The sequence below is a fragment of the Arvicola amphibius genome, chromosome 1 (assembly GCF_903992535.2).
Source record: "Arvicola amphibius chromosome 1, mArvAmp1.2, whole genome shotgun sequence".
Classification (NCBI taxonomy): Eukaryota; Metazoa; Chordata; class Mammalia; order Rodentia; family Cricetidae; genus Arvicola; species Arvicola amphibius.
This window is the reverse complement of record NC_052047.1, coordinates 104,041,448-104,060,981: the sequence shown is the minus strand read 5'-3', so window position 1 is coordinate 104,060,981 and position 19,534 is coordinate 104,041,448. Positions and strand designations below refer to the sequence as shown.

The 19,534-nt window shown below is 48.2% G+C and overlaps 3 protein-coding genes across 12 annotated transcripts in view; 2 read left to right on the top strand and 1 right to left on the bottom strand.

Annotated features, from left to right (window-relative positions):
• Positions 1 to 14,055, top strand: part of Rnf121 (ring finger protein 121) — a 58,195-nt gene extending 44,140 nt beyond the window's left edge. For all 3 annotated transcript variants that reach the window (XM_038322597.1, XM_038322589.1, XM_038322606.1), the window contains 4 exons: positions 69 to 189; positions 10,240 to 10,373; positions 10,938 to 11,039; positions 12,837 to 14,055. In XM_038322597.1, coding sequence (XP_038178525.1) covers positions 69 to 189; positions 10,240 to 10,373; positions 10,938 to 11,039; positions 12,837 to 12,957 — 478 coding nt within the window. In that variant the 3' untranslated portion in view covers positions 12,958 to 14,055. The remainder of the gene's footprint in view (positions 1 to 68; positions 190 to 10,239; positions 10,374 to 10,937; positions 11,040 to 12,836) is intronic.
• Positions 14,056 to 15,295: 1,240 nt separating this feature from the next.
• LOC119809569 (interleukin 18 binding protein) lies at positions 15,296 to 17,335 on the top strand. Of its 3 annotated transcripts, XM_038322476.1 has the most exons (6): positions 15,296 to 15,476; positions 15,726 to 15,798; positions 16,063 to 16,230; positions 16,643 to 16,766; positions 16,844 to 16,991; positions 17,117 to 17,335. In XM_038322476.1, the coding sequence occupies exons 2-6, from the start codon at positions 15,771 to 15,773 to the stop codon at positions 17,228 to 17,230; spliced, it is 582 nt and encodes a 193-aa protein (XP_038178404.1). In that variant the 5' UTR covers positions 15,296 to 15,476; positions 15,726 to 15,770; the 3' UTR covers positions 17,231 to 17,335. The 3 variants fall into 3 exon arrangements, with proteins under 3 accessions (XP_038178404.1, XP_038178395.1, XP_038178411.1); XM_038322467.1 differs by having other exon boundaries at positions 15,296 to 15,798; XM_038322483.1 differs by lacking the exon at positions 16,063 to 16,230 and having other exon boundaries at positions 15,296 to 15,798.
• A 680-nt stretch (positions 17,336 to 18,015) lies between these two features.
• Numa1 (nuclear mitotic apparatus protein 1) overlaps positions 18,016 to 19,534 on the bottom strand; it is a 79,165-nt gene continuing 77,646 nt past the window's right edge. For all 6 annotated transcript variants that reach the window (XM_038323334.1, XM_038323350.1, XM_038323341.1 and 3 more), the window contains exons 23-25: positions 19,318 to 19,428; positions 19,006 to 19,185; positions 18,016 to 18,723 (exon numbers count right to left, since the gene is read on the bottom strand). In XM_038323334.1, coding sequence (XP_038179262.1) covers positions 18,712 to 18,723; positions 19,006 to 19,185; positions 19,318 to 19,428 — 303 coding nt within the window. In that variant the 3' untranslated portion in view covers positions 18,016 to 18,711. The remainder of the gene's footprint in view (positions 18,724 to 19,005; positions 19,186 to 19,317; positions 19,429 to 19,534) is intronic.

Here is a 19,534-nt window from a genome sequence, read left to right as displayed (position 1 = left end):
GTCAGTTCTGACGTCCCTGGCAGCTGTGTCTCAGGGCAGGCCTTACTGCCTTGCTGCTTTCTTTGCAGGATTAAACCAGAAGATGCAATGGACTTTGGCATTTCTCTTCTCTTCTATGGCCTCTACTATGGTGTTCTTGAGCGGGACTTTGCAGAAATGTGTGCAGACTATATGGCTTCCACCATAGGGGTGAGTTCAGCTGTGCTTTGTGTGTGTGAAAACCAAGTCTTGCTGTATATGTAGCCCAGACTGGCACCTTGACCAGAGTTCTCCCGAGGCCTCAGAGTCTTGAGCCTAGGATTCCAGGTTTCTGCCACTAGCACTGTTATCTGTGCTCTTATGAATACCTCCTGCTGCTCCGCATTGTTCAGGCTAGCAATACTTACTTGATGCAAGGCAAAGGCACTAAAATGAGATAAGCCATATAAAAACTCTTTAGGGCCTGGTGGTGGCAGCTAACGCCTTTAATCCCACCACTCAGGAGGCAGAGACAGGCGGATCTCTGTAAGCTCAAGGCCAGCCTGGTCTCTAGGGTGAGTTCCAGGACAGCTAGGGCTACACACAGAGAAACCCTGTCTCAAAAAAGCAAACAAAAATAAAACAAAAAGTTTTAGGGTGTGGGTGGTATGCATTAGAGATTTCATCCTTGAAATTTAAATAGTACCTAAGAATTTTAACATTAGGATCAACATAGGAAAGAAATACTTTACCTAGTAGGAAGTTAACATTCATTTAGGAAACATTTTTTAATACTTCACACGTGCCTGGGCCCTGTGCTACGTGTTGGACTTACAAATGGATCTAAAAATAAAAGTTGAAAAATAGCCCTTGCCCCAAACGACTTCACTCACTATTGAGAAAGGTAAATACTAAAGCAATACATGAGTATGAAACTATGTATGTATTACATATTGTGAAGGAAAGGCTCATGATGCTGTGGACACGCATGACACTGACACATTTAACCTCAAAGATGGCTACGGACACATTTGACCTCATCGACCTCAAAGATGGCTTCCTCAAAGAATGACTTTTGCATGAGTGACGAAGTGTGTGCTGTCCAGAGGAATGGCATCCACAAGAGTCCTGTCAGCAGGATTGAGTGTGGGTCAGGTTTTTCCTTCTTTTTTTACACGTGTGTTTGTGCATTTCTGATGTACATGTGTGCATATGCCTTTGGGAGCCAGAGTCCAGCCTTGAATGCCACTCCTCAGAAGCCACCCACCCTGTGTTTTGAGATAGGGTCTCTCGTTGGCCTGAGCTTGCAGAGTTTGCTAGACTGGCTGGCCGGCAGGAATTTGTCTCTACCTCCCCAGTGTGAAGATGATGAGTGTGCACCACATCTGTCTTAGTGTGTAGTGTATGTGTGTGCTCAGGTGCAGAGGCCAGAGGTCAAATTGAGGTGTCTTTCCCCATCACTTCCATTTTATTTACTCTTTTTGTTATTGTTCCTTGTTGTTGCTTTTTGAGACAAGGTTTCTCTGTTTGTACCTCTGGCTCTCCTGGAACTCAGTACTGTACACTAGGCTGACCTTGAACTCACAGAGAGCTACCTGTTTCTGTCTCCCAAGTGTGTTTTATTTATTCTTAATTATTATTGATTGTATGCGTGTGCCATGACACTCATGCAGATCGGAGAACACGCTTGTGGAGTTGGTTCCAGGGGTCGAATTCAGATCATTGGCCTTGCATAGCAAGTGCTTCACAGTGCGAGCCATCTCGATAGTCCTCCACTTTAATTTTTACAGTCAGACCTGTCACCGAACCATGAACTCATCGATTCACCTAGGCTTGCTGGCCAGTCGATGGAAGCATTCATCTTTCTCTGTGCCCCACCCCCACCTCCTGCATTGAGTTTGCAGACACATACTGGTGCATGAAACTTTTTAAAATGTGGGTTCTCAAGATGAAACTGAGACCTGTGTGCTCCTGCAGCAAGCACTCCACTGACTGAACTGTCTCTGTCATGAAAGGGGAGATGTCTGTTTCTATCTAGAGAGATAGTCTGTAGGTGAGAGTAAGACCTTATAGGTCAAACATTTTAATCTTATGTATTGTTGTATTTGTGTGTAACGGTGGGGGAGTGCACAGCTACGATGCTTATATACAGTCAGAGAACAACTTTGTATGTTCACTTCTCTCCTTGTACCTCGATGTGCACTCCGGGTTGAACTCAGGGCGTCAGGTTTGCGTGTCAGTGTCCTTCGCCTTCTGAGCTAGGTATCCAGCCCAAGATTTCAATTTTGTTACTAAAAGCACTGAAGGACTAGAGTTAGCTGAGCAGTTAAAACCACTGGTTTTGCCAGGCGGTGGTGGTACACACCTTTAATTCCAGCACTTGGGAGGCAGAGACAGGTGGATCTTTGTGAGTTTGAGGCCAGCCTGTTCTACCAAGTGAGTTCTGGGACAAGCTCCAAAGAAAGCTACAGAGAAACTCATTTAAAAACAAAAAACAAAAAATTAAATAAATTTAAAAAACACTGCTTGCTCTTCCAGAAGACCCAGGTTTGATTCCCAGCACCTACATGGAAGCTCACAACTGTCTGTAACTCTAATTCCAGGAGATCCTATGTCTCTTCTGGCCTCTCAGGCACACATGTGTTACACACAAATAAATGCAGATGAAATGCTCAAACACATTAAATAATAAAATGATTCAGAAAAAAAAAACACAGAGAACCTAATAGAGAAAGACTATCACATCTGCATTAATCAAAGATGGTTCTGACTACAGGGTAAAAAGCAGGTTTTAGAGAGGATCCAGATTAGACTGGACCCCTTAAAGAGACACTTCTGGGAATCTGGGTGAGGCAAAGTCACTTTAAAAGAGGCTAGAGCTATTAGAAAAGAAAGACATGAACTATTTTTTTATTTTTATATTTTTCCATCATATTTATTGAGCTCTACATTTTTCTCTGCTCCCCTCCCTGCCTCTCCCCTCCTACCTTCAACCCTCCCCCAAGGTCCCCATGCTCCCAATTTACTCAGGAGATCTTGTCTTTTTCTACTTTCTACTTCCCATGTAGATTATATTTATGTAAGTCTCTATTAGTGTCCTCGTTGTCTGAGTTCTCTGGGATTGTGGTTTGTAGGCTGGCTTTCTTTGCTTTATGTTTAAAAACCACCTGTGAGTGAGTACATGTGATAATTGTCTTTCTGTGTCTGGGTTACCTCACTCAAAATAATGTTTTCTAGTTCTATCCATTTTCCTGCAAAATTCAAGCTGCCATTATTTTTTTTCTGCTGTGTAGTACTCCATTGTGTAAATGTACCACATTTTTTAAAATCCATTCTTCAATCGAGGGGCATTTAGGTCGTTTCCAGATTCCGGCTATGGCAAACAAAGCTGCTATGAACATAGTTGAGCACATGTCCTTGTGGCACGATTGAGCATCCATTGGATATATACCCAAAAGTGGTATTACTGTGTCTTGAGGAAGGATGTTTCCTTGTTTTCTGAGAAATCGCCACACTGACATCCAAAGGGGCTGTACCAGCTTGAATTCCCACCAGCAATGCAGAAGTGTTCCCTTTCCCCACAACCTCTCCAGCATAAATTGTCATCAGTGTTTTTGATCTTGGCCATTCTTACAGGTGTAAGATGGAATCTCAGAGTTGTTTTGATTTGCATTTCTCTGATGACTAAAGATGTTGGACATTTCCTTAAATGTCTTTCAGCCATTTTAAATTCCTGTGTTGAGAGTTCTCTATTTACTGTCTGTACTCCATTTTTTTTATTGGATTAAGTGATCTTTTGGTGTCCAATTTCTTGAGCTCTTTGTGTATTTTGGAGATCAGAACTCTGTCTGATGTGGGGTTAGTGAAGATCTTTTCCCATTCTGTAGGCTGTCATTTTGTCTTGTTGACCATGTCCTTTGCTTTACAGAAGCTTTTCAGTTTCAGGAGGTCCCATTTATTAATTGTTTCTCTCAGTGTCTGTGCTGCTGGGGTTATATTTAGGAAGTGGTTCCCTGTGCCAATGCATTCAAGTGTACTTCCCACTTTCTCTTCTATAAGGTTCAGTGTGGCTGGCTTTATATTGAGGTCTTTGATCCATTTGAATTTGAGTTTTGTGCATGGTGATAGATATGGGTCTATTTTCATTTTTTACATGTTGAAATACAGTTATGCCAGCACCACTTGTTAAATATGCTTTCTTTTTTCCATTTGATATTTTTTGCTTCTTTATCAAGTATCAGGTGTTCGAAGCTGTGTGGATTGATATCAGGGTCTTCTATTCGGTTCCATTGGTCCTTCTGTCTGTTCTTATGCCAATACCAGGCTGTTTTCAGTACTGTAGCTCTGTAGGAGAGTTTGAAGTCAGGGATTGTGATGCCTCCAGAAATTCTTTTATTGCCCAGGATTATTTTGGCTATCCTGGGTTTTTTGCTTTTCCAAATGAAGTTGAGTACCGTTCTTTTGAGGTCTTTGAAGAATTTTGCTGGGATTTTGATGGGCAAGACATGAACTATTTGAGAAGTATTTGGGAGATAAATTTAACAGGATATTGTATGATGCCTGAGACAGAAAGAAATGTGGGCATGGTAGTACCTTTCCCACTGCGCCTTGCCTAGAGCTGGGGCATTGCACAAGAGTTAGGCACAGATGGTGGACAGCTGCTTCAGGCTTAAAATGTGGGGCACAGCCAAACCGAAGGACCCAAGTAAATCCCCCCATTTTTTAAAAAATAGAAGTCCATCTTGTAGGGTGTTTTTGTTTTGTTTGTTTGTATGTATGTGCACCCTTCCATGCCTGGTTCCTGCAGGGGTCAGATGGCAGTGCCAGACCCCTGAAACTAGACTTGCAGGTAGTTGTGAGCTACCAAGTCAGCGCTGGCGACAAGTGCTCTTACCTACTAAGCCATCTTTCCGACTCATTTTGCTTTTTGATAAAATTATTATATGTATATTTTCTTGTAATTATTTAAACAACAGAAGTATCCCCAGTTCCCTTAGGCCCCACCCAAATGAACCCTCCTAAAAAGGGGATCTCCATCTCTTTAGGTAATGTTAGTTAAGTACAGTTTTAGGTCAGGTCTTTCTCAGTGAAGTGATATTAATGTTATTTTTCCTGTACTTGAACAAATTGGAAAAAAAATCTGTTACCTCTCTTTATAGATAGCTTCTGTGGGTAACAGCTGCTCTGAGTGTCCCAAGAGTCACCCCTACTGTAGAGCTCTTGAGGGTGTGGCCTAGTGGGATTAGTACCTGGTAGGCTATACCCTTGAGAGAGACTGAGGTCATTCTCATGGCCCCTGAGGTAGTTACTACCAAATCCCATTATTGTAAGAGTGAGTGCAGCCCTGAATGGTCCCCTGCTTCCTGACTGGATGTGATCTTTGTCATCTGTTCTTTCCCGTGTGTGGTGCCATCGCCATGGGGTGCCGGAAGGGGCCCCTGCCAGGTCGAGTGCTGTCTGTGTGGGCTTTCGACCTCCAAACTGTAAACGAAGCCTTCTTTTCCTTTGAGTGCCCAGCCTCAGGGATTTTATGACAGACAGCAATGGAAACATTCTAGAATTGCCTGCTGGATGTTTTCATAATTTCATTTCACTGTCTCTTATCTGCATGTGTAGCCTTCAGATCTTTAGCCTCCTTGTTCTCCAGAAGAGCACTGTCAGGTCAGAATTTACAGTCACAGCAGACGGATCCTGAGACCACTCCGTGCCGTAGCTGGCTTTTCATAGCAGCCACTGTCAGGATTCTGCTTGCCCCTTTGCTCTCCCTTCCTTCTGCTTTGCCTCAGCTCCCGCCAGCTTTTGTCTGAAGCTTAGGAACAGCTGCTGCGTTAAACACAGCCCTAACTCCCCAGACGGCTCGCGGTAACCAGCCATGACTCCCTCCTGTGTCTGAACAGAAATGAGCTCAGAGCTGACACAGTGAGTTAATCTTTCCCCCGGAGATGTTTATTACATTGGATTTCCTCAAATAACTGGGGTCTCCTGTGCTCTCAGGAGGAATTATCAGGTGTGTCAGTGGCTAACGGTGATAATGTTACAGTCCCCAGAAAGTGATTATTTCAGCTTCCACTTCAGAAAGGGCTTCACTTCTTGTTAGGGTAGAGGGAACCTCAGACTCCATTTTTATTCCTCATCCTCTTCCTTCTTCTAGTGTGGGAGCAGAAGGATTGTCACCTTGGTCTTTACTGGCAGGTTGACAAGGTAGCAGGATAAACAGACTGTCCATCTACAAGTGAGGTTGAAGGAAGTTCACACCACATTGTTTGTCGACCTGCCTGCCACCCGCGGTCTGAATCTTGACAGCCCCACTCCTGTGAATGTCCAGACCCAGAGTGTGTGTTCCTGATGGAGGTATTCCCCACCCTCTGGGTCTAGGTACTTACATTGGAACTGGTTGTCTGTCTTGTTAGAGGAGTCACTCAGTGACCTGACCTTGGCTGTAGGCCGGCATACCTGTAATTGATGAGTGGGGCTCTCCTGGGACGGTGACTTAGTCCCGAGTGAGTCACCAGGAGTTAACTCATTTACTGTTTACCGCAGCAGGCATGGCTGAAACTCTCCAGGTTACAGGCATTATGCTGGAGCTTGGATACCAGCAGATTCTGAGACATAGGCACCTTCCCCAGCGTCTTTGGTTAATTGGGTGGGTCCCTGATTGACAGTTAATTGAATTTCAGGTATTCTACTGTTGTGGTAGCAAGAATCTGACCAATGCTTTGAGGTAACCTAGAAATTTCTGCCTTGCATTCATTGGCAAACTCATTTGCTTATTTGCACAAGTAGCAGTTACCTTGTAAACGTTTACAGAATGAGCAGATAACTCTACAGTCACACAGTTACCTAAAATTGAATGAAATGTATGCCCTGGCAATGCTGAAGCACGCATGGGCAGCCCATGTATTGGGTTTTGTGTTCTAAGTTGATGAGGATGACTGACCAGGTCTCTTCCTCAAGAGAGCACCAGATTTCATTTCAGACAGTTGTGAGCCACCATGTCGGTGCTGGGAATTGAACACAGGACCTCCGGACGAGCAGGCTCTTAACTGCTGAGCCATCGGCCGGAGAGACAGAACTGCCTACTTGTAGTAAAATCTTAGTCTTTTTTTGGTGAGGAAAGGGCTTTGGTAAAACACTCAAGATTTCTCCCCAGCCCTTCCCTTGTAATCACTCTTTTTCTCCCTTCCTGAGACAGGGTTTCTCTGTTTAACAGGCCTGAATATCCTGGAATTCACTCTGTAGATCAGGCTCACCGTGAACTCACAGAGATCTGGCGTTAATCACTATTCTTGATTCTGTCTCTGTCTGTTTTGTTGTTGTTGTTGTTGTTGTTTTCTGTTTTTTTTTTTTGTTTTGTTTTTCGAGACAGGGTTTCTCTGTAGCTTTGGAGCCTATCCTGGAGCTTTCTCTGTAGACCAGGCTGGCCTTGAACTCACAGAGATCCGCCTGCCTCTGCCTCCCGAGTGCTGGGATTAAAGGTGTGCACCACCACCGCCCAGCTCTTATTCTGTCTCTAAATTCAACTTCTCAGCACCTCATGAGAGGATTCCTGAGTGGTTTTGTCATTTTCTTTTTTTTTTCTTTTTTTTTTTTAAATATTTATTTATTTATTATGTATGCAATATTCTTCATGTATGCCTGAAGGCCAGAAGAGGGCACCAGACTTCATTACAGATGGTTGTGAGCCACCATGTGGTTGCTGGGAATTGAACTCAGGACCTCTAGAAGAGCAGCCAGTGCTCTTAACCTCTGAGCCATCTCTCCAGCCCCGGTTTTGTCATTTTATGACCAGCTTATTGGGATAAGATCTCCAAGGTTGATTCATATACTAAAATTACCTTCCTTTTTTAAAATATTTATTTATTTTTATTTATTTGTTTATTATGTATACAATATTCTGTCTGCATGTATGCCTGCTGGCCAGAAGAGGGCACCAGATCTCATTACAGATGGTTGTGAGCCACCATCTGGTTGCTGGGAATTGAACTCAGGACCTTTGGAAGAGCAGGCAGTGCTCTTAACTGCTGAGCCATTTCTCCTGCCCCTTACCTTCCTTTTTTTAAGAAAAAATTACTTTTTTTTTTTTTTTTACTGTTTTCACGTGTATGGGTGTTTTATGTATATATATGGGTGTATATACATATATGGGTGTATATATGTATATATATTCCACTTGTATGCCTAGTGACCGAAGAAGCTTGATCCCCAGGAACTATAGTTTCAGGAGGTTATGAGTCACCACATGGGCGCTGGGAATCAAACCTCGGTCTCTGAAAGAGCAGCCAGTGCTATAAACTGCAGAACTATCGCTCCAGCCCCAGTTCCCTTCCGTTTCAAAGCCAAGTAACCGTCTCCCATCTTCCACACGACATGCTCAACCTCAGTCTGCTTTAGTCTCTTGTACATTCTAAGTCACAGCTTCTGTACCAGAGTTATGTTTGGTTTTATAACTGTGTCTCCAGTTTGAACTTAGAGTCAGAAACTAGAGTTAATTTATCTTCTGTGGCTAATGCTTTGATCTGAGGAGATCATTGTGGTTGATTTCAGGGTTCCTAGAAATAAAGCTTTGAGGTTTTATAATCATATTCGGAAGCCTTCTCAGGTTCCCCCACTGATCTGCACGACCTCCTTAGGACAGTGTTTTCTCACTTCTGTGAAGATGTCTCTGACCCAAACTCAAGTAGCTCTCATTGTGTCAGGGGACCTTGGGTGGAAATTACCTTCTCTAGAAGGCCACCATGACATCGTGGCTTGTGAGAGCTAGTCACGGTAGTTTCTGGCCATGGCAGAAGTCATGTTGGGGTAGAAGGGTTGTGAAATGTCTTTTGGTACTTTCTTCCTTAAATTCTTCATGTGTTGCTTTGGGGCAGGCATCTTGCCTCACACTCTGAGAAAACTTTGGTGCAGCCTCACTTCGTGGCTCCTCAGAGCTCCTAGACAGCCCCAGAGTCAGTGTGCTGTCTTCACCAGGGCACACTGTTGCAGGCCTTAACCTTCTTTTGGCTTTCAATTTTTAAAACTTTGTTTAAGTAATTTTGTGTTATGTTTTGCCTGCATGTATGTCTTTGTACTGTGTACATGAACAGGTGGTATTGAACTCACAGAAATCCTTTACATCTGCCTTTCAAGCCTGATCTGTTACTTTTCTGTTACTGCAGACACTTTCTGTGCTTTTTTGAAACATTATTCATTTATTTGTTTGGAACTTTTTTTCACAGGTTCTGACTATGTAACCTTGCCTGGCCTGGAACTCCATATGTAGAACTTGAACTTCCTCGGATCCTCTTGCCTCTGCCTCCCACGTGCTAGGATTAGGTGTACCACTACAGTCAGAATATGTTTTTATTAAAAAGAAAAGTCCCTCTTCTGATTCCTGGCCTATAAGGTTCCTCACAGGTGGGGCATCTGTCATGTGGATTAAATTCTTTACTGTGTTCTAACCTGGCCCGTTTGTGTCCTTCTGAAAATTTGAACTCTTGTTGCTAAGTAACCAGTGCTGTTGTAGGTGTCTCTCAGCAGGCATCCTCACAGTTGGTTTAAGAACTCCTTCCGAGCCGGGCGGTGGTGGCGCACGCCTTTAATCCTAGCACTCGGGAGGCAGAGGCAGGCGGATCTCTGTGAGTTCGAGACCATCCTGGTCTACAAGAGCTAGTTCCAGGACAGGCTTCAAAAAACCACAGAGAAACCCTGTCTCAAAAAATCAAAAAAAAAAAAAAAAAAAAAAAAAAAAGAACTCCATCCGTGGCCAGGTGGTGGTGGTGCACACCTTTAATCCCAGTACTTGGGAGGCAAAGACAGGTGATCTGTGAGTTTGAGGCCAGCCTGGGCTACAGAGTGAGCTCCAAGATAGGCTCTAAAGCCACAGAGAAACCACATCTCGAAAACTCAAAAAAATAAAATAAAAAGAACTCCTTCCTTAGAAACTTCCCCAGACTCAAAATTTTAAACCATGAGTCTGTGTTCTGTGTGGAGCCTGGGATAGAGAGGAGGCAGACGCGGATCCAGAAAGACCAGCGAGGAGACTGTGCTTGCAAATATTGTTAACTTGACAAGTGCTAGAATTACCTACAACATAAACTTGTGGGACTGTCTGTGAGGAAGCTTCTAGATCAGTTTAACTGTGGTGGGAAGACCCTTCTTAACTGTGGGCGACACCGTTCCCTGGGGTGGGATCTAGACTAAGGAGAAGGAGAACGTGCGCTGAGCACCTGCGTGACCGCAGACAGCATGAGCCCGTCCTTAGCCCCTCACAGCTTTTCTGGCCTCCCTCCTCTCTTCCTCTAGTTCTACAGCGAGTCGGGCATGCCCACCAAACACCTCTCCGACAGCGTGTGTGCCGTGTGTGGGCAGCAGATCTTCGTGGATGTCAATGAAGAGGGCATCATCGAGAACACATACAGGCTCTCTTGCAATCACGTGTATCCTGCTTTGTGCTGCATCTCTCCTGAACCTGTACTCCAGCCATGGTAGGAAGAGGGTGGCATGACTCTGGTATGTGGTCCAGAGCTGGGGATAGGCGAGCCGTGGCAGAGACTGTAGCCTTTTTGTCGCCCTTTGTTCCAGAATGGCACTGCCCTAGTGAAAGGTGGTTCCAGCTGCCAGGTCCTAGAGAGCCTGCAGCTCAGCTAGTGAGGCCACTCAGGCTGAAGACCTCTACTGAAATGCTTAGATCTAATCCCTTACTGAGATTTGATCTCATCTTGATCATGTGTTTACTAAATGCCCATCCTGTGCCATGTTGGGAACTGTGTATTGTCTCCATCCTGGCTCTTAACAACCATGTAAATAAGGATCATTGCTCTCACTCCCCTGTGAGGAAACATTCAGAGAGAAGGAACTCCCCAGATTACACAGCCGTATGTAAGGCGTGAAGCCTGTATGTGAACCTTTCTCTGGAACTGCACTCTGGCATGCTGAGATCCAGGATGGGGCTAAACTGCCAGTTTGGCTTTCTGCCACTTCCCTTGACCAATGGTGCTCAGATTCCATGAGTTCTGTATCCGAGGCTGGTGTATCGTGGGAAAGAAACAGACGTGTCCGTACTGCAAGGAGAAGGTGGACCTGAAGAGGATGTTCAGCAATCCGTATCCTTTGAGTCCCTCTGGGCGCGGCTGGTGGGAGGAAGTATCTGTATCCCGCAGGGCCACCCGCTGCCTCCACCAGGAGTTTGTTTACTCCTCAGTTTGGCTTCTGTCCTGGGGAAGTGCGGGGCAACATGAGGCAGCCAGGAAGCTCAACTGCCCATCATAAATTACTAACAAAAGCAGCCACTGCACCTTGTCATGTGTCTGCTTCCTCTCTAGAAAGTTCTTCACCTGAATCATCTCACTTGATTCCCTGGCAGCCCTAAGAGGCTGAGTGCTGCCTTCCCCACTGTGTGCATCCAGAGCTGCCTTTGCCTGGGTAGGCAGGGCCTGTGGGGCCCTTTCCCCCATTCGCTTCTGACCGAGGCCTGTTTTCCTTCCTGCCCAGCTCCTACCCTAGCTGCCCTTTGTGGTCTGTTTTTTCCTGTTCCCTCTATACAGCAGGACTGGACAGGGGACAGGGGTGCTCCACCATTTCCAAAGCCTCTCTGCAGACTTTGCTCCCAGCTGGGCTCTCCAGGCATCCTCTGCCCTCTCTAGAGAGAGCAGAGGGAAAGGAAAGGCTTCTTGGCCTCAGGAGGGCCTCCTTCGAGTCTCTGCCAGAGGCTCCTTGTGACTAATCTGATGGACCCCGTTTTCCTCTGATTGTCCTGTTGTGTGGCAGTACTCCTGGGAAGACAGGAATAAACATCCACTCACCCCAGACCAAAGCCACCCAAGTCCAGCTTGGTGAACCAGTGAGGCTTATTGGTGTTACTCAGAGGAGTATGGTGAGGGGTTATTTGCCGGACCTGAAAGGACTCAAAGACAGCCATATCACCAAAAACTGTCATGGATGATGGCTTCTGGAAACTACAGACCTGGCACTTCTGCAGGCGGCTCAGTTGGTCTGAGTGGCTTCTGGGCAGCTCGTGTCTCAGCAGTTTCCACTGCTTTATCCACACTAGGTGGAGGAGGAGCCTAGTGTGACCAGATAGTCAGTTTCAGGGACTTCTAAAGCTTTTGAATTGTTTACTTTCTGGGCTTACTTCCCTGCTGGATGGGATGTTTCACCTCTTTAGAACAGCCTACTTCTTGGATTTGCTTGTTTGTTTGTTTTGGTTTGGTTTCTCTTTTCCAAAACAGGGTTTCTCTTTGTAGCGCCGACTGTCCTGGAACTTGCTCTATAGACCAGGCTGGTCTCAAACTCAGAGATCCGCCTGCCTCTGCCTCCCGAGTGCTGGGATTAAAAGTGTGTGCTGCCACCACCACCCAAGAAGAGCCTATGTTTTACGCTTCCTGCCAAGATGGAAGCTTTTTTTTTTTCTGGAAGAAAATTGCTACACAACATGTCAGTAAACCCAACCTTTTCCTTAATGGAAAAACCCTTAAATTTGATACAAGACCCTTCTTGGGGCAGGAGTTAGCTAGCCCAGAGGCAGAATACTTGCTAGAAGACCCCGCGGGTTTCCTATACTCCATTCCCAGCTTCCTCCGGGATACATTTCTAGGGCATCTGTCAGACGCGGGCTGTTTGTTATGGAGAAGGTGGTGTATGGAGGCCCTGCACGGATGTCGGTTGTGGAGGTTGTGGAGTCTGTTTTACCTCTCCACTTCTCGTGTCTGCTCCAGTCCCTTCTGCTCTCCCTCCCGATTCTCTCCAACATGGAGAGCTGAGAGAAGCTGGGTAGCTTTATTTTCTATGAGCTGGAGCAGCATAAAACTGTAGGCAAATCCAAGGAAGGCCTCACTACCTTGCAGAGTGAACCTAACAGCTCTTGCATATAATCTAGCCTCTGATCCTTAACATCCTAACAGCTGGGAGAGGCCCCATGTCATGTACGGACAGCTGCTGGACTGGCTCCGCTACTTGGTGGCCTGGCAGCCTGTCATCATCGGCCTGGTTCAAGGCATCAGCTACATTCTGGGCCTAGAATAAACAGCAGCCACATCATTGGAGAACCCATCCTACCTGCCTGGGACCTCAGGGCACTTACTTCCCTTGCTGCCCGGGAAGACTTGGGTGGGAAAGACTCAAAGGCACTTTGGGCCACTCAGGACCTCCCCAACTGGGTCTGGTTTGGGGGTGGGGATGTTGGAGAACCAGCCAGTGGGGCTGTTAGCAGCGGGGGCTTTTTAAAAGAAAATTATTTTGATGAATATATTTAAATTTTTTTATTGTGGAGCATAGGAACTGTCCCCCACCCCTAGGCCTTACCCTGCCTGAACATGGTAGGGCAGAGCTGTTGGTTGGGAGGAGTCTTCTCACCTCTGGCTGAGAGCAATGGTGGGTTTTCTGCTGGCTGAGTGCTTCAGCCGACCCTTCCCCTCCCTTCCCTCTGTAAGGCACAAACCTGGTTTGCACTCAGCGTAGAAGAGCTCAGACTGGTGCCACAGATCCAATACTGAGCAGTGAATGCTCTCTTAACTGTCTGGGATATAAGGTGACTGTTGTACATGACTGTTCCCTTTTTGTCTGGAAACTAAAGACTGAGCGTGGCAAAATTGATGACTTTTCCAATTAGGGAAGCCCTGTGACCTCAAAATTCACTGACATGTTTTGGGACAACTGGAAGAGTGAGTAGCATGGATTACCTGCCACTGAGCAGGGCTGTCACCAGGCAGGGTACTGAAACCATCTATAGGCTGTGGAAGCTACTTTGGTATCAGTGAGTGTTGCAGCTTCTTGAGCCTGGAAGTGGTGACGTGCCAAAGGTGTGTGTGTGTGCTGTGTGTGCACAGAGCAGACAGACTAATGGGTACCAATTTCTGCCAGTCATCAGTGTGCCCTTGAAGCTAAGCAGAGATTCCTAGACTAGGGAACAGCCCTATGGAGGCGTGGCCATTTGTGGGGTCTCCCTGGGCCTGACGGTAGAAGTGGTGGGTGGATAGGAAGAATAAGACCCGAGTGAGCACAGGTTTGAAAAGGGGGGTTTCTGAGCAGGCCTAGCCAGGGGGAGGGCACCGTGGGTCTACAGCACTGGCTGTCTAGGGACCTTGTCACCTGTGAATAAAGCTCCGTGAGCTGGGCTGGAAAGCTTTTCTTTTTGCCACTCTTTCCTGGGGTCTCTGGGGTGTCTCGCCTCTTGCACCTGAGAGCTGGGGCTCACAGTCATGGACACTGCATTTCCAGCCCTGCCCCCTATGTGTGTAGTTCCTGTTCTTTGGCATTAGGGGCCCTAAGGCTTCCTGAGCCCCCTTTCAGACTGAGGTGGCTGAGACTAGTACCCCTAACTCCTCAGCCTATTCCTGTATCAAGCCTTGGGAATGGGAGCTGAGCAAGGGGCTCAGGGATCAATCACTCTTCCTTTGTCCCCCTTCTCCCCTAAGGTCAAGGCTGCTTTCATGCTGCGTCAGTCCTGAGTCCCACAACCTTCTCTGGGCCACCTCTGGTCTCAGGTTCCTCTTCCGCCACCTCCACCCATCCCCCAGTCTCTAAGAATCCCTGTCGCTCCCCACCCCCACCCCCAGGGGAGTGCAGCCTCTGGTCTCTGGGTCAGACTCTCCCTGCAGTCTGCAGCCTAGGCGGGAGAAGGTGGGTGGAGTTGCTCAGAGAAGTGAATGTGGCACACAGACATGGCTTTCGGCCTCCTGCATCCGAATCAGTTATGGATCCATCTCCCTACCTGTTGTCAGCAGCCTTCCCTGTTGATCGCAGAACCACAAACCTCAGCCCATGTACATACTTACCCCCAGGTGCATGCACCAGAAGCTCTGGCCTAAAAAGCACAGCTTCAGATGATCAGATTCCACGTTTATACCTGCCAAGTCCCAGCCCCCAAGCTACTGGACTGTTGGGGAAGTGCCTTCCTGGCTATTTAGGGTCAGCTGTGTTAGTGGCTGGGAGTTTTGTACACCAGACAGGAAAGTTGCTGTTTCCTGTGGTGAGAGGTTTGGGGCCAGGCAGTCACACTGAGTTTTGGAACTCCCAGAAGTTCTTCAGGGCATTAGAGCCAGGTGGACAGATCTAACCAGTGAGCCTACACGATCCTGTGGCTCCTGTGCTGTTAGGGTGAGTGTGAGACAGCTGACCTTGAGGCTCAGTGACCTTGGGCCAGTATAGCATTGACGGTAAAAAGGTCAGTGATTCAATTTGGGGTCCCCAGTACCAGTTAATATTGACCCCGTGGGCACTGTTATGGAGAAAGTAAAGGCTTGACTCTATAGGAAGTTAGCTGAAGGGTGAGGGGGCACCACCATCCTGACCCTCGGCAAGGGAGACTCATCTGTCTCACCTCTCAGGGGTCTTAGGAGGGGTCTTTGGAGGGGTCTTTGGAGAGGGACCTGGGAAATCTGTCTAGCGTGAGCTGTGGGTCAAGGGGCGGAGCAGCCTGCTTGTTTGGGATTTGTATTCCCAGAGAGGAAGTGAAAGTGAAATGGTTGGGAGCTTTCCCAGAAGCAGACTGCATCCTGCCCTTCCCAGAAGGAGGGCTGTTAACCCAGAGGGTTGCTTCCCAGGTAAGTCCCTGGCTCTTTGTGCCTTTCTCCTCCCCAACCTCTCTGGGTAAGATTGGATTGGGGACCATTATATAAATGCTGTTTGGAGCTGGTATGAGAGGAAACTGTTACTGGGTGACAACAGCAGTGTCCAAGTGCAAAGGCCCACGGCTCTAGGCCTGCCCTCTGAAGTCCCAGAGGCTCAGATGGACTGTCGGAGGGAAGGAGCCTGAGAAGATGGGCTGGCTGAACTCCACTCTCCGTTTCCAGAGGAAGCTACAAACACCAGGCTTGCTTGCTTCTGACACAGTCATCATGACCCTGAGACACTGTTGGACAACAGGTGGGACATGGGGCTTTGTGGGTCATCTTAATAGAACGGAGCAATGTGGCTAACTTGGCCATCACCCCCAAGATGTTGTATCCAGCTCTGCTATTGCTCTAAGCCTCTATGTAGCTGCTTTGGTCTGGCTCCACTTGAAGGCTTCTTTGCACCACATTCAGCCGGGCTAAAGGGTTTCCACCCATTCTGATGCCTGGTGACAGCCCAGGAGTATCTGGGCGGAGGTTTGTGTCTGACCAAAGCATCTGCAATTCTGTTCCTCAGACCCTAGTTCTTGGTGGGTCCTGCTTCTCTATGTCCATGTCGTCATTCTGGCCAGAGGCACGTGTGCACCTCACACAAAGGACCCGTGCTCTTCCTGGTCTCCAGCAGGCCCACCTCAGCAGTACCCAGCACTGCACGTGATCTGGCCAGAGGAAGAAGTGCCACTAAGTAAGGAGCGGTTACGGGAGCCCAAGAGGTTTAGAGTTGCCAGAGGTCAGGGGTTAGGCTGACTGAGGAATGTGCCATCCACCTGCCGAGAAGCCCCAGCTTGGCTCTGGTCACCATTCTACTGCCCAGCTCCCAGGGCCTTGGACCCTGCCTGCCTGCCTTCTGGCCATCTGAGAGCAACATCAGCCTACTAGCATGACTCTAATTGGCCCTGTCGTCCCAAGGAAGGCACAGAAGTGGAAGAATTTGATGAACTCAGGACATTTCCTACATAGGCTTAGGGAGATTGATGCCTGTAATATTAAATATTCCCTTTTAATATTTTCCTACGTAAGTGGGGCATAGGTATTATAGGAGCTGGCAGGGTAGGGGGCCTCTGATAAGAGTAACTAACAGCCATACGTGCTCCTAGATGGAACGCTGACCTTGTCCTGTGCTGCCTGCAGCCGCTTCCCCTACTTGAGCATCCTCTACTGGCTGGGCAACGGTTCTTTCATTGAGCACCTCCCAGGCCGGCTGAGGGAGGGTCACACAAGGTGAGGTCACAGCAGTCAGGCTAGTAGGAGGGAGACATCCCCTGCAACCCTCTCATGGTTCTCTTCTGACTCTGCAGTCGGGAACACAGGAACACCAGCACTTGGTTACAGAGAGCCTTGGTGCTAGAGGAACTGAGCCCCACCCTACGAAGCACCAACTTCTCCTGCCTGTTTGTGGACCCTGGACAGGTGGCCCAGAATCACATTGTTCTGGCCCAGCTCTGGGTAAGGACCCTGAAGAAAGGCATCCGGGAAACTCTGCTGTCTGGGGGAGAAGGGACGGGCTTTGCCGGAACAGTAAGCGAGGAACTCCTCCTCAGCTCTGACCTTGTGTGCCTTTACTTCCTCAGGATGGGTTGAAAACAGTCCTGACCCCTTCTCAAGAAATCCTGTCCAGCCACAGCCCAGGACCCACATCAGCAGGGCCTGGGGTCAGCATGCAGCCAGCCGCAGCATGGCCTTGACTGGAGCCTGGCTCTCATCGACCTGGAGGGTGAAGGCTCACCGTAGGCTCTGCTCCATTTCTACCTAGAATATCATAGTAATTAAATTAGAATTCCCCCTGCTTGTCTCTCTGTCCACGCGCGTTAACTTGTCTAACGTCGTCTTTACCCCACTGGTGTCGAGGGACCTTGGAGACCTGCTGGTGCCTTAGCCAGGCAATAGGAGCTCTGCCTACAACTCCACATTGACTTTCCTTTCCAGAGGCTTGTCAGGGCTCACATTCTGCACCAATTCAGCAGGTGAACCCTGGTTGAGATGTCGCTCTGACAAGATCTATCTCGGCCCTGGCCACAGTCTGCATTGACTTCATTACTTATAGGTGGTTTTGTTTCCTCGTTTGCCCCAATGTCCTAAGGAAGGGATGGGACAATGGCTGCTTCAGATCACAACTGCAGCTAATCTCAGCAGGGCCCACAACGAGTCCTCATTTAGTGACATCTCAACCTGATGTATTTTAGGCCCCAGTACTGTCCACAGGAATGCTGCCTGTCTCAGGAAGGGGCAGGGGACGCTGACTCTCATGCCAAATAGAAATTCAAGATAGATAACACAAACCCTTGACATAGAAAACAACCCACAGTGTTGGTTAGGAACAGGGACCAGAAATGGAATGTGGAAAGACCCCAGAAAATGTGGTCCCAGAAGGCAGATGAGAAGAGTGGTGGTCTCAAGCCTCAGGAGGGCCAAACAGGCTCCAGAGAGCAGTCACCTCCCTCCTTCCTCATACCGACAAAGAGCGCAGCACTCAAGGGAGAAAAATAGACTTTATTTACAAGTAATAACATTTAGAAAAGATCCATCCCTGGCCCTTAAAAACCTTCCTAAAGTTCCATATCCCACCCCAGTGCAAGTCTGGGGAAGGTGAAGTGTGAGCTGCCATGGAAGGCTGCCCCGATCCCACCCCTGAGACCCAGGACCCATCTGTCCTGGAAAAGAGCATCCTCCTGGCAGGTGTGTCCTTGTGTAGACGGGAGCAGGAGAGCAGAGGCTCCTACCAGGTCAAGCCCGATCCTAGGATTCAAGAGCAAAGGCCTCTGCTAGGCCTAGCCACCAGAAACAGCAGGAAGCAGAACCCGCTTTTCCAATGGTCTCCTCTAGGTCCAGAGAGTAAGGAAGACTGTCTGGGCTCAAGAATTCAGCCTCAAATCTAGTTTCAATGGAGTAGACTTTCCTCCAAAAGGGGAGGGGGAGAGATCAGGAGGCAAGATAGGGAGAACACTCCACACTGTCCACGCTTCCTGGGCCAGCTCTGAAAAGATGCCTAGAAGGCACCAGTGAAGGTCCAGGTACCAGGCAAGGGTGCAGGCAAGCATCACTGTGTCGGGGGGGGGGGGGGGGGGGGGGGGGGTTGGCCGCCATTGGCCCGGGAGCTGAGAGAAGGCACTGAGAGGGACAGTAGAAGGAAAAGGACCAGGTAGGGCCACGCGCTGGTGTTGACTCTTTAATGCTTTGCCTGAAAAAGAGAGACGGTCGCTTGGCCAGATTAAATCTCGTGTTGCCAGCCTCTATTAGCTCAGAAAACCCCTGCCTGGAACTCCTCCCTTTGTGCCCCATAAACACCCATCTTTAAATTGCCAACCATGCCTAAGTGGCGTCCTCAATTATGAGTGGCTACTCAGGACAAAGTACCTCTTCTTGCGCCCCTCACCCCCTCCACTGGTCTAGCTTGGCCCTGCCTTGGATGCTGCCCTATAGAGTACTCAATCAAGGGGGTGGTCTCCTTTTACTGTGTTACCTTGCCCTTGGCCCGAGGGGTAGCAGTGCTGGCAATGCGGGGAGAGCGGCGGGTTCCACTGCGAGTATTGGGAGAGACCTTCGCTGGGGTCTTCTTGGAAGCGCCTCGCCGTAGAAGACTATTTCCCAGCCTCTTGGGTGTGTTAAGGATGCTGAAGGCCATTGACTGGCGCCGGTCCACCTGTGGGGAACGGTTTGTCAACTGGCTACTTTGGGGCTCTGCCAGCAAGGCTTCATTTGGCCGGCCTGCCTGCCTGCCTGCCTGCCTGCCTTCCTTCCTTCCTCCCTCCCCCCCCTTCAGTCCCAGCCTAACCTGAACTGGAGCTGCTTTCTTCTGGGCTTCAACAGTGCTGCTCTGCTTACGTCCTTCATGCCGGTCCCTGGGAGTCAGGGGCCGTGGGAAGCAGCTGGTAGCTTTCTTGGACTGTGAAGCAGAGGACAATGAGACAATTGCCTTCCCTATCTCCTGACAGAGGCCGTTCCAGCAGTCCCATTGCAAGGAGATTTCCCTCCCATTTACTACTTAAGAC

What these genes read in the sequence shown, in the direction of transcription:
- LOC119809569 (XM_038322467.1), top strand. Translation starts at nt 15,693, where the DNA reads ATGGGCTGGCTGAACTCCACTCTCCGTTTCCAGAGGAAGCTACAAACA. An exon ending in AGAGGAAGAAGTGCCACTAA is followed by an intron (nt 16,231 to 16,642) that starts GTAAGGAGCGGT and finishes ACGTGCTCCTAG; the next exon opens with ATGGAACGCTGACCTTGTCC. An exon ending in CTGAGGGAGGGTCACACAAG is followed by an intron (nt 16,767 to 16,843) that starts GTGAGGTCACAG and finishes CTGACTCTGCAG; the next exon opens with TCGGGAACACAGGAACACCA.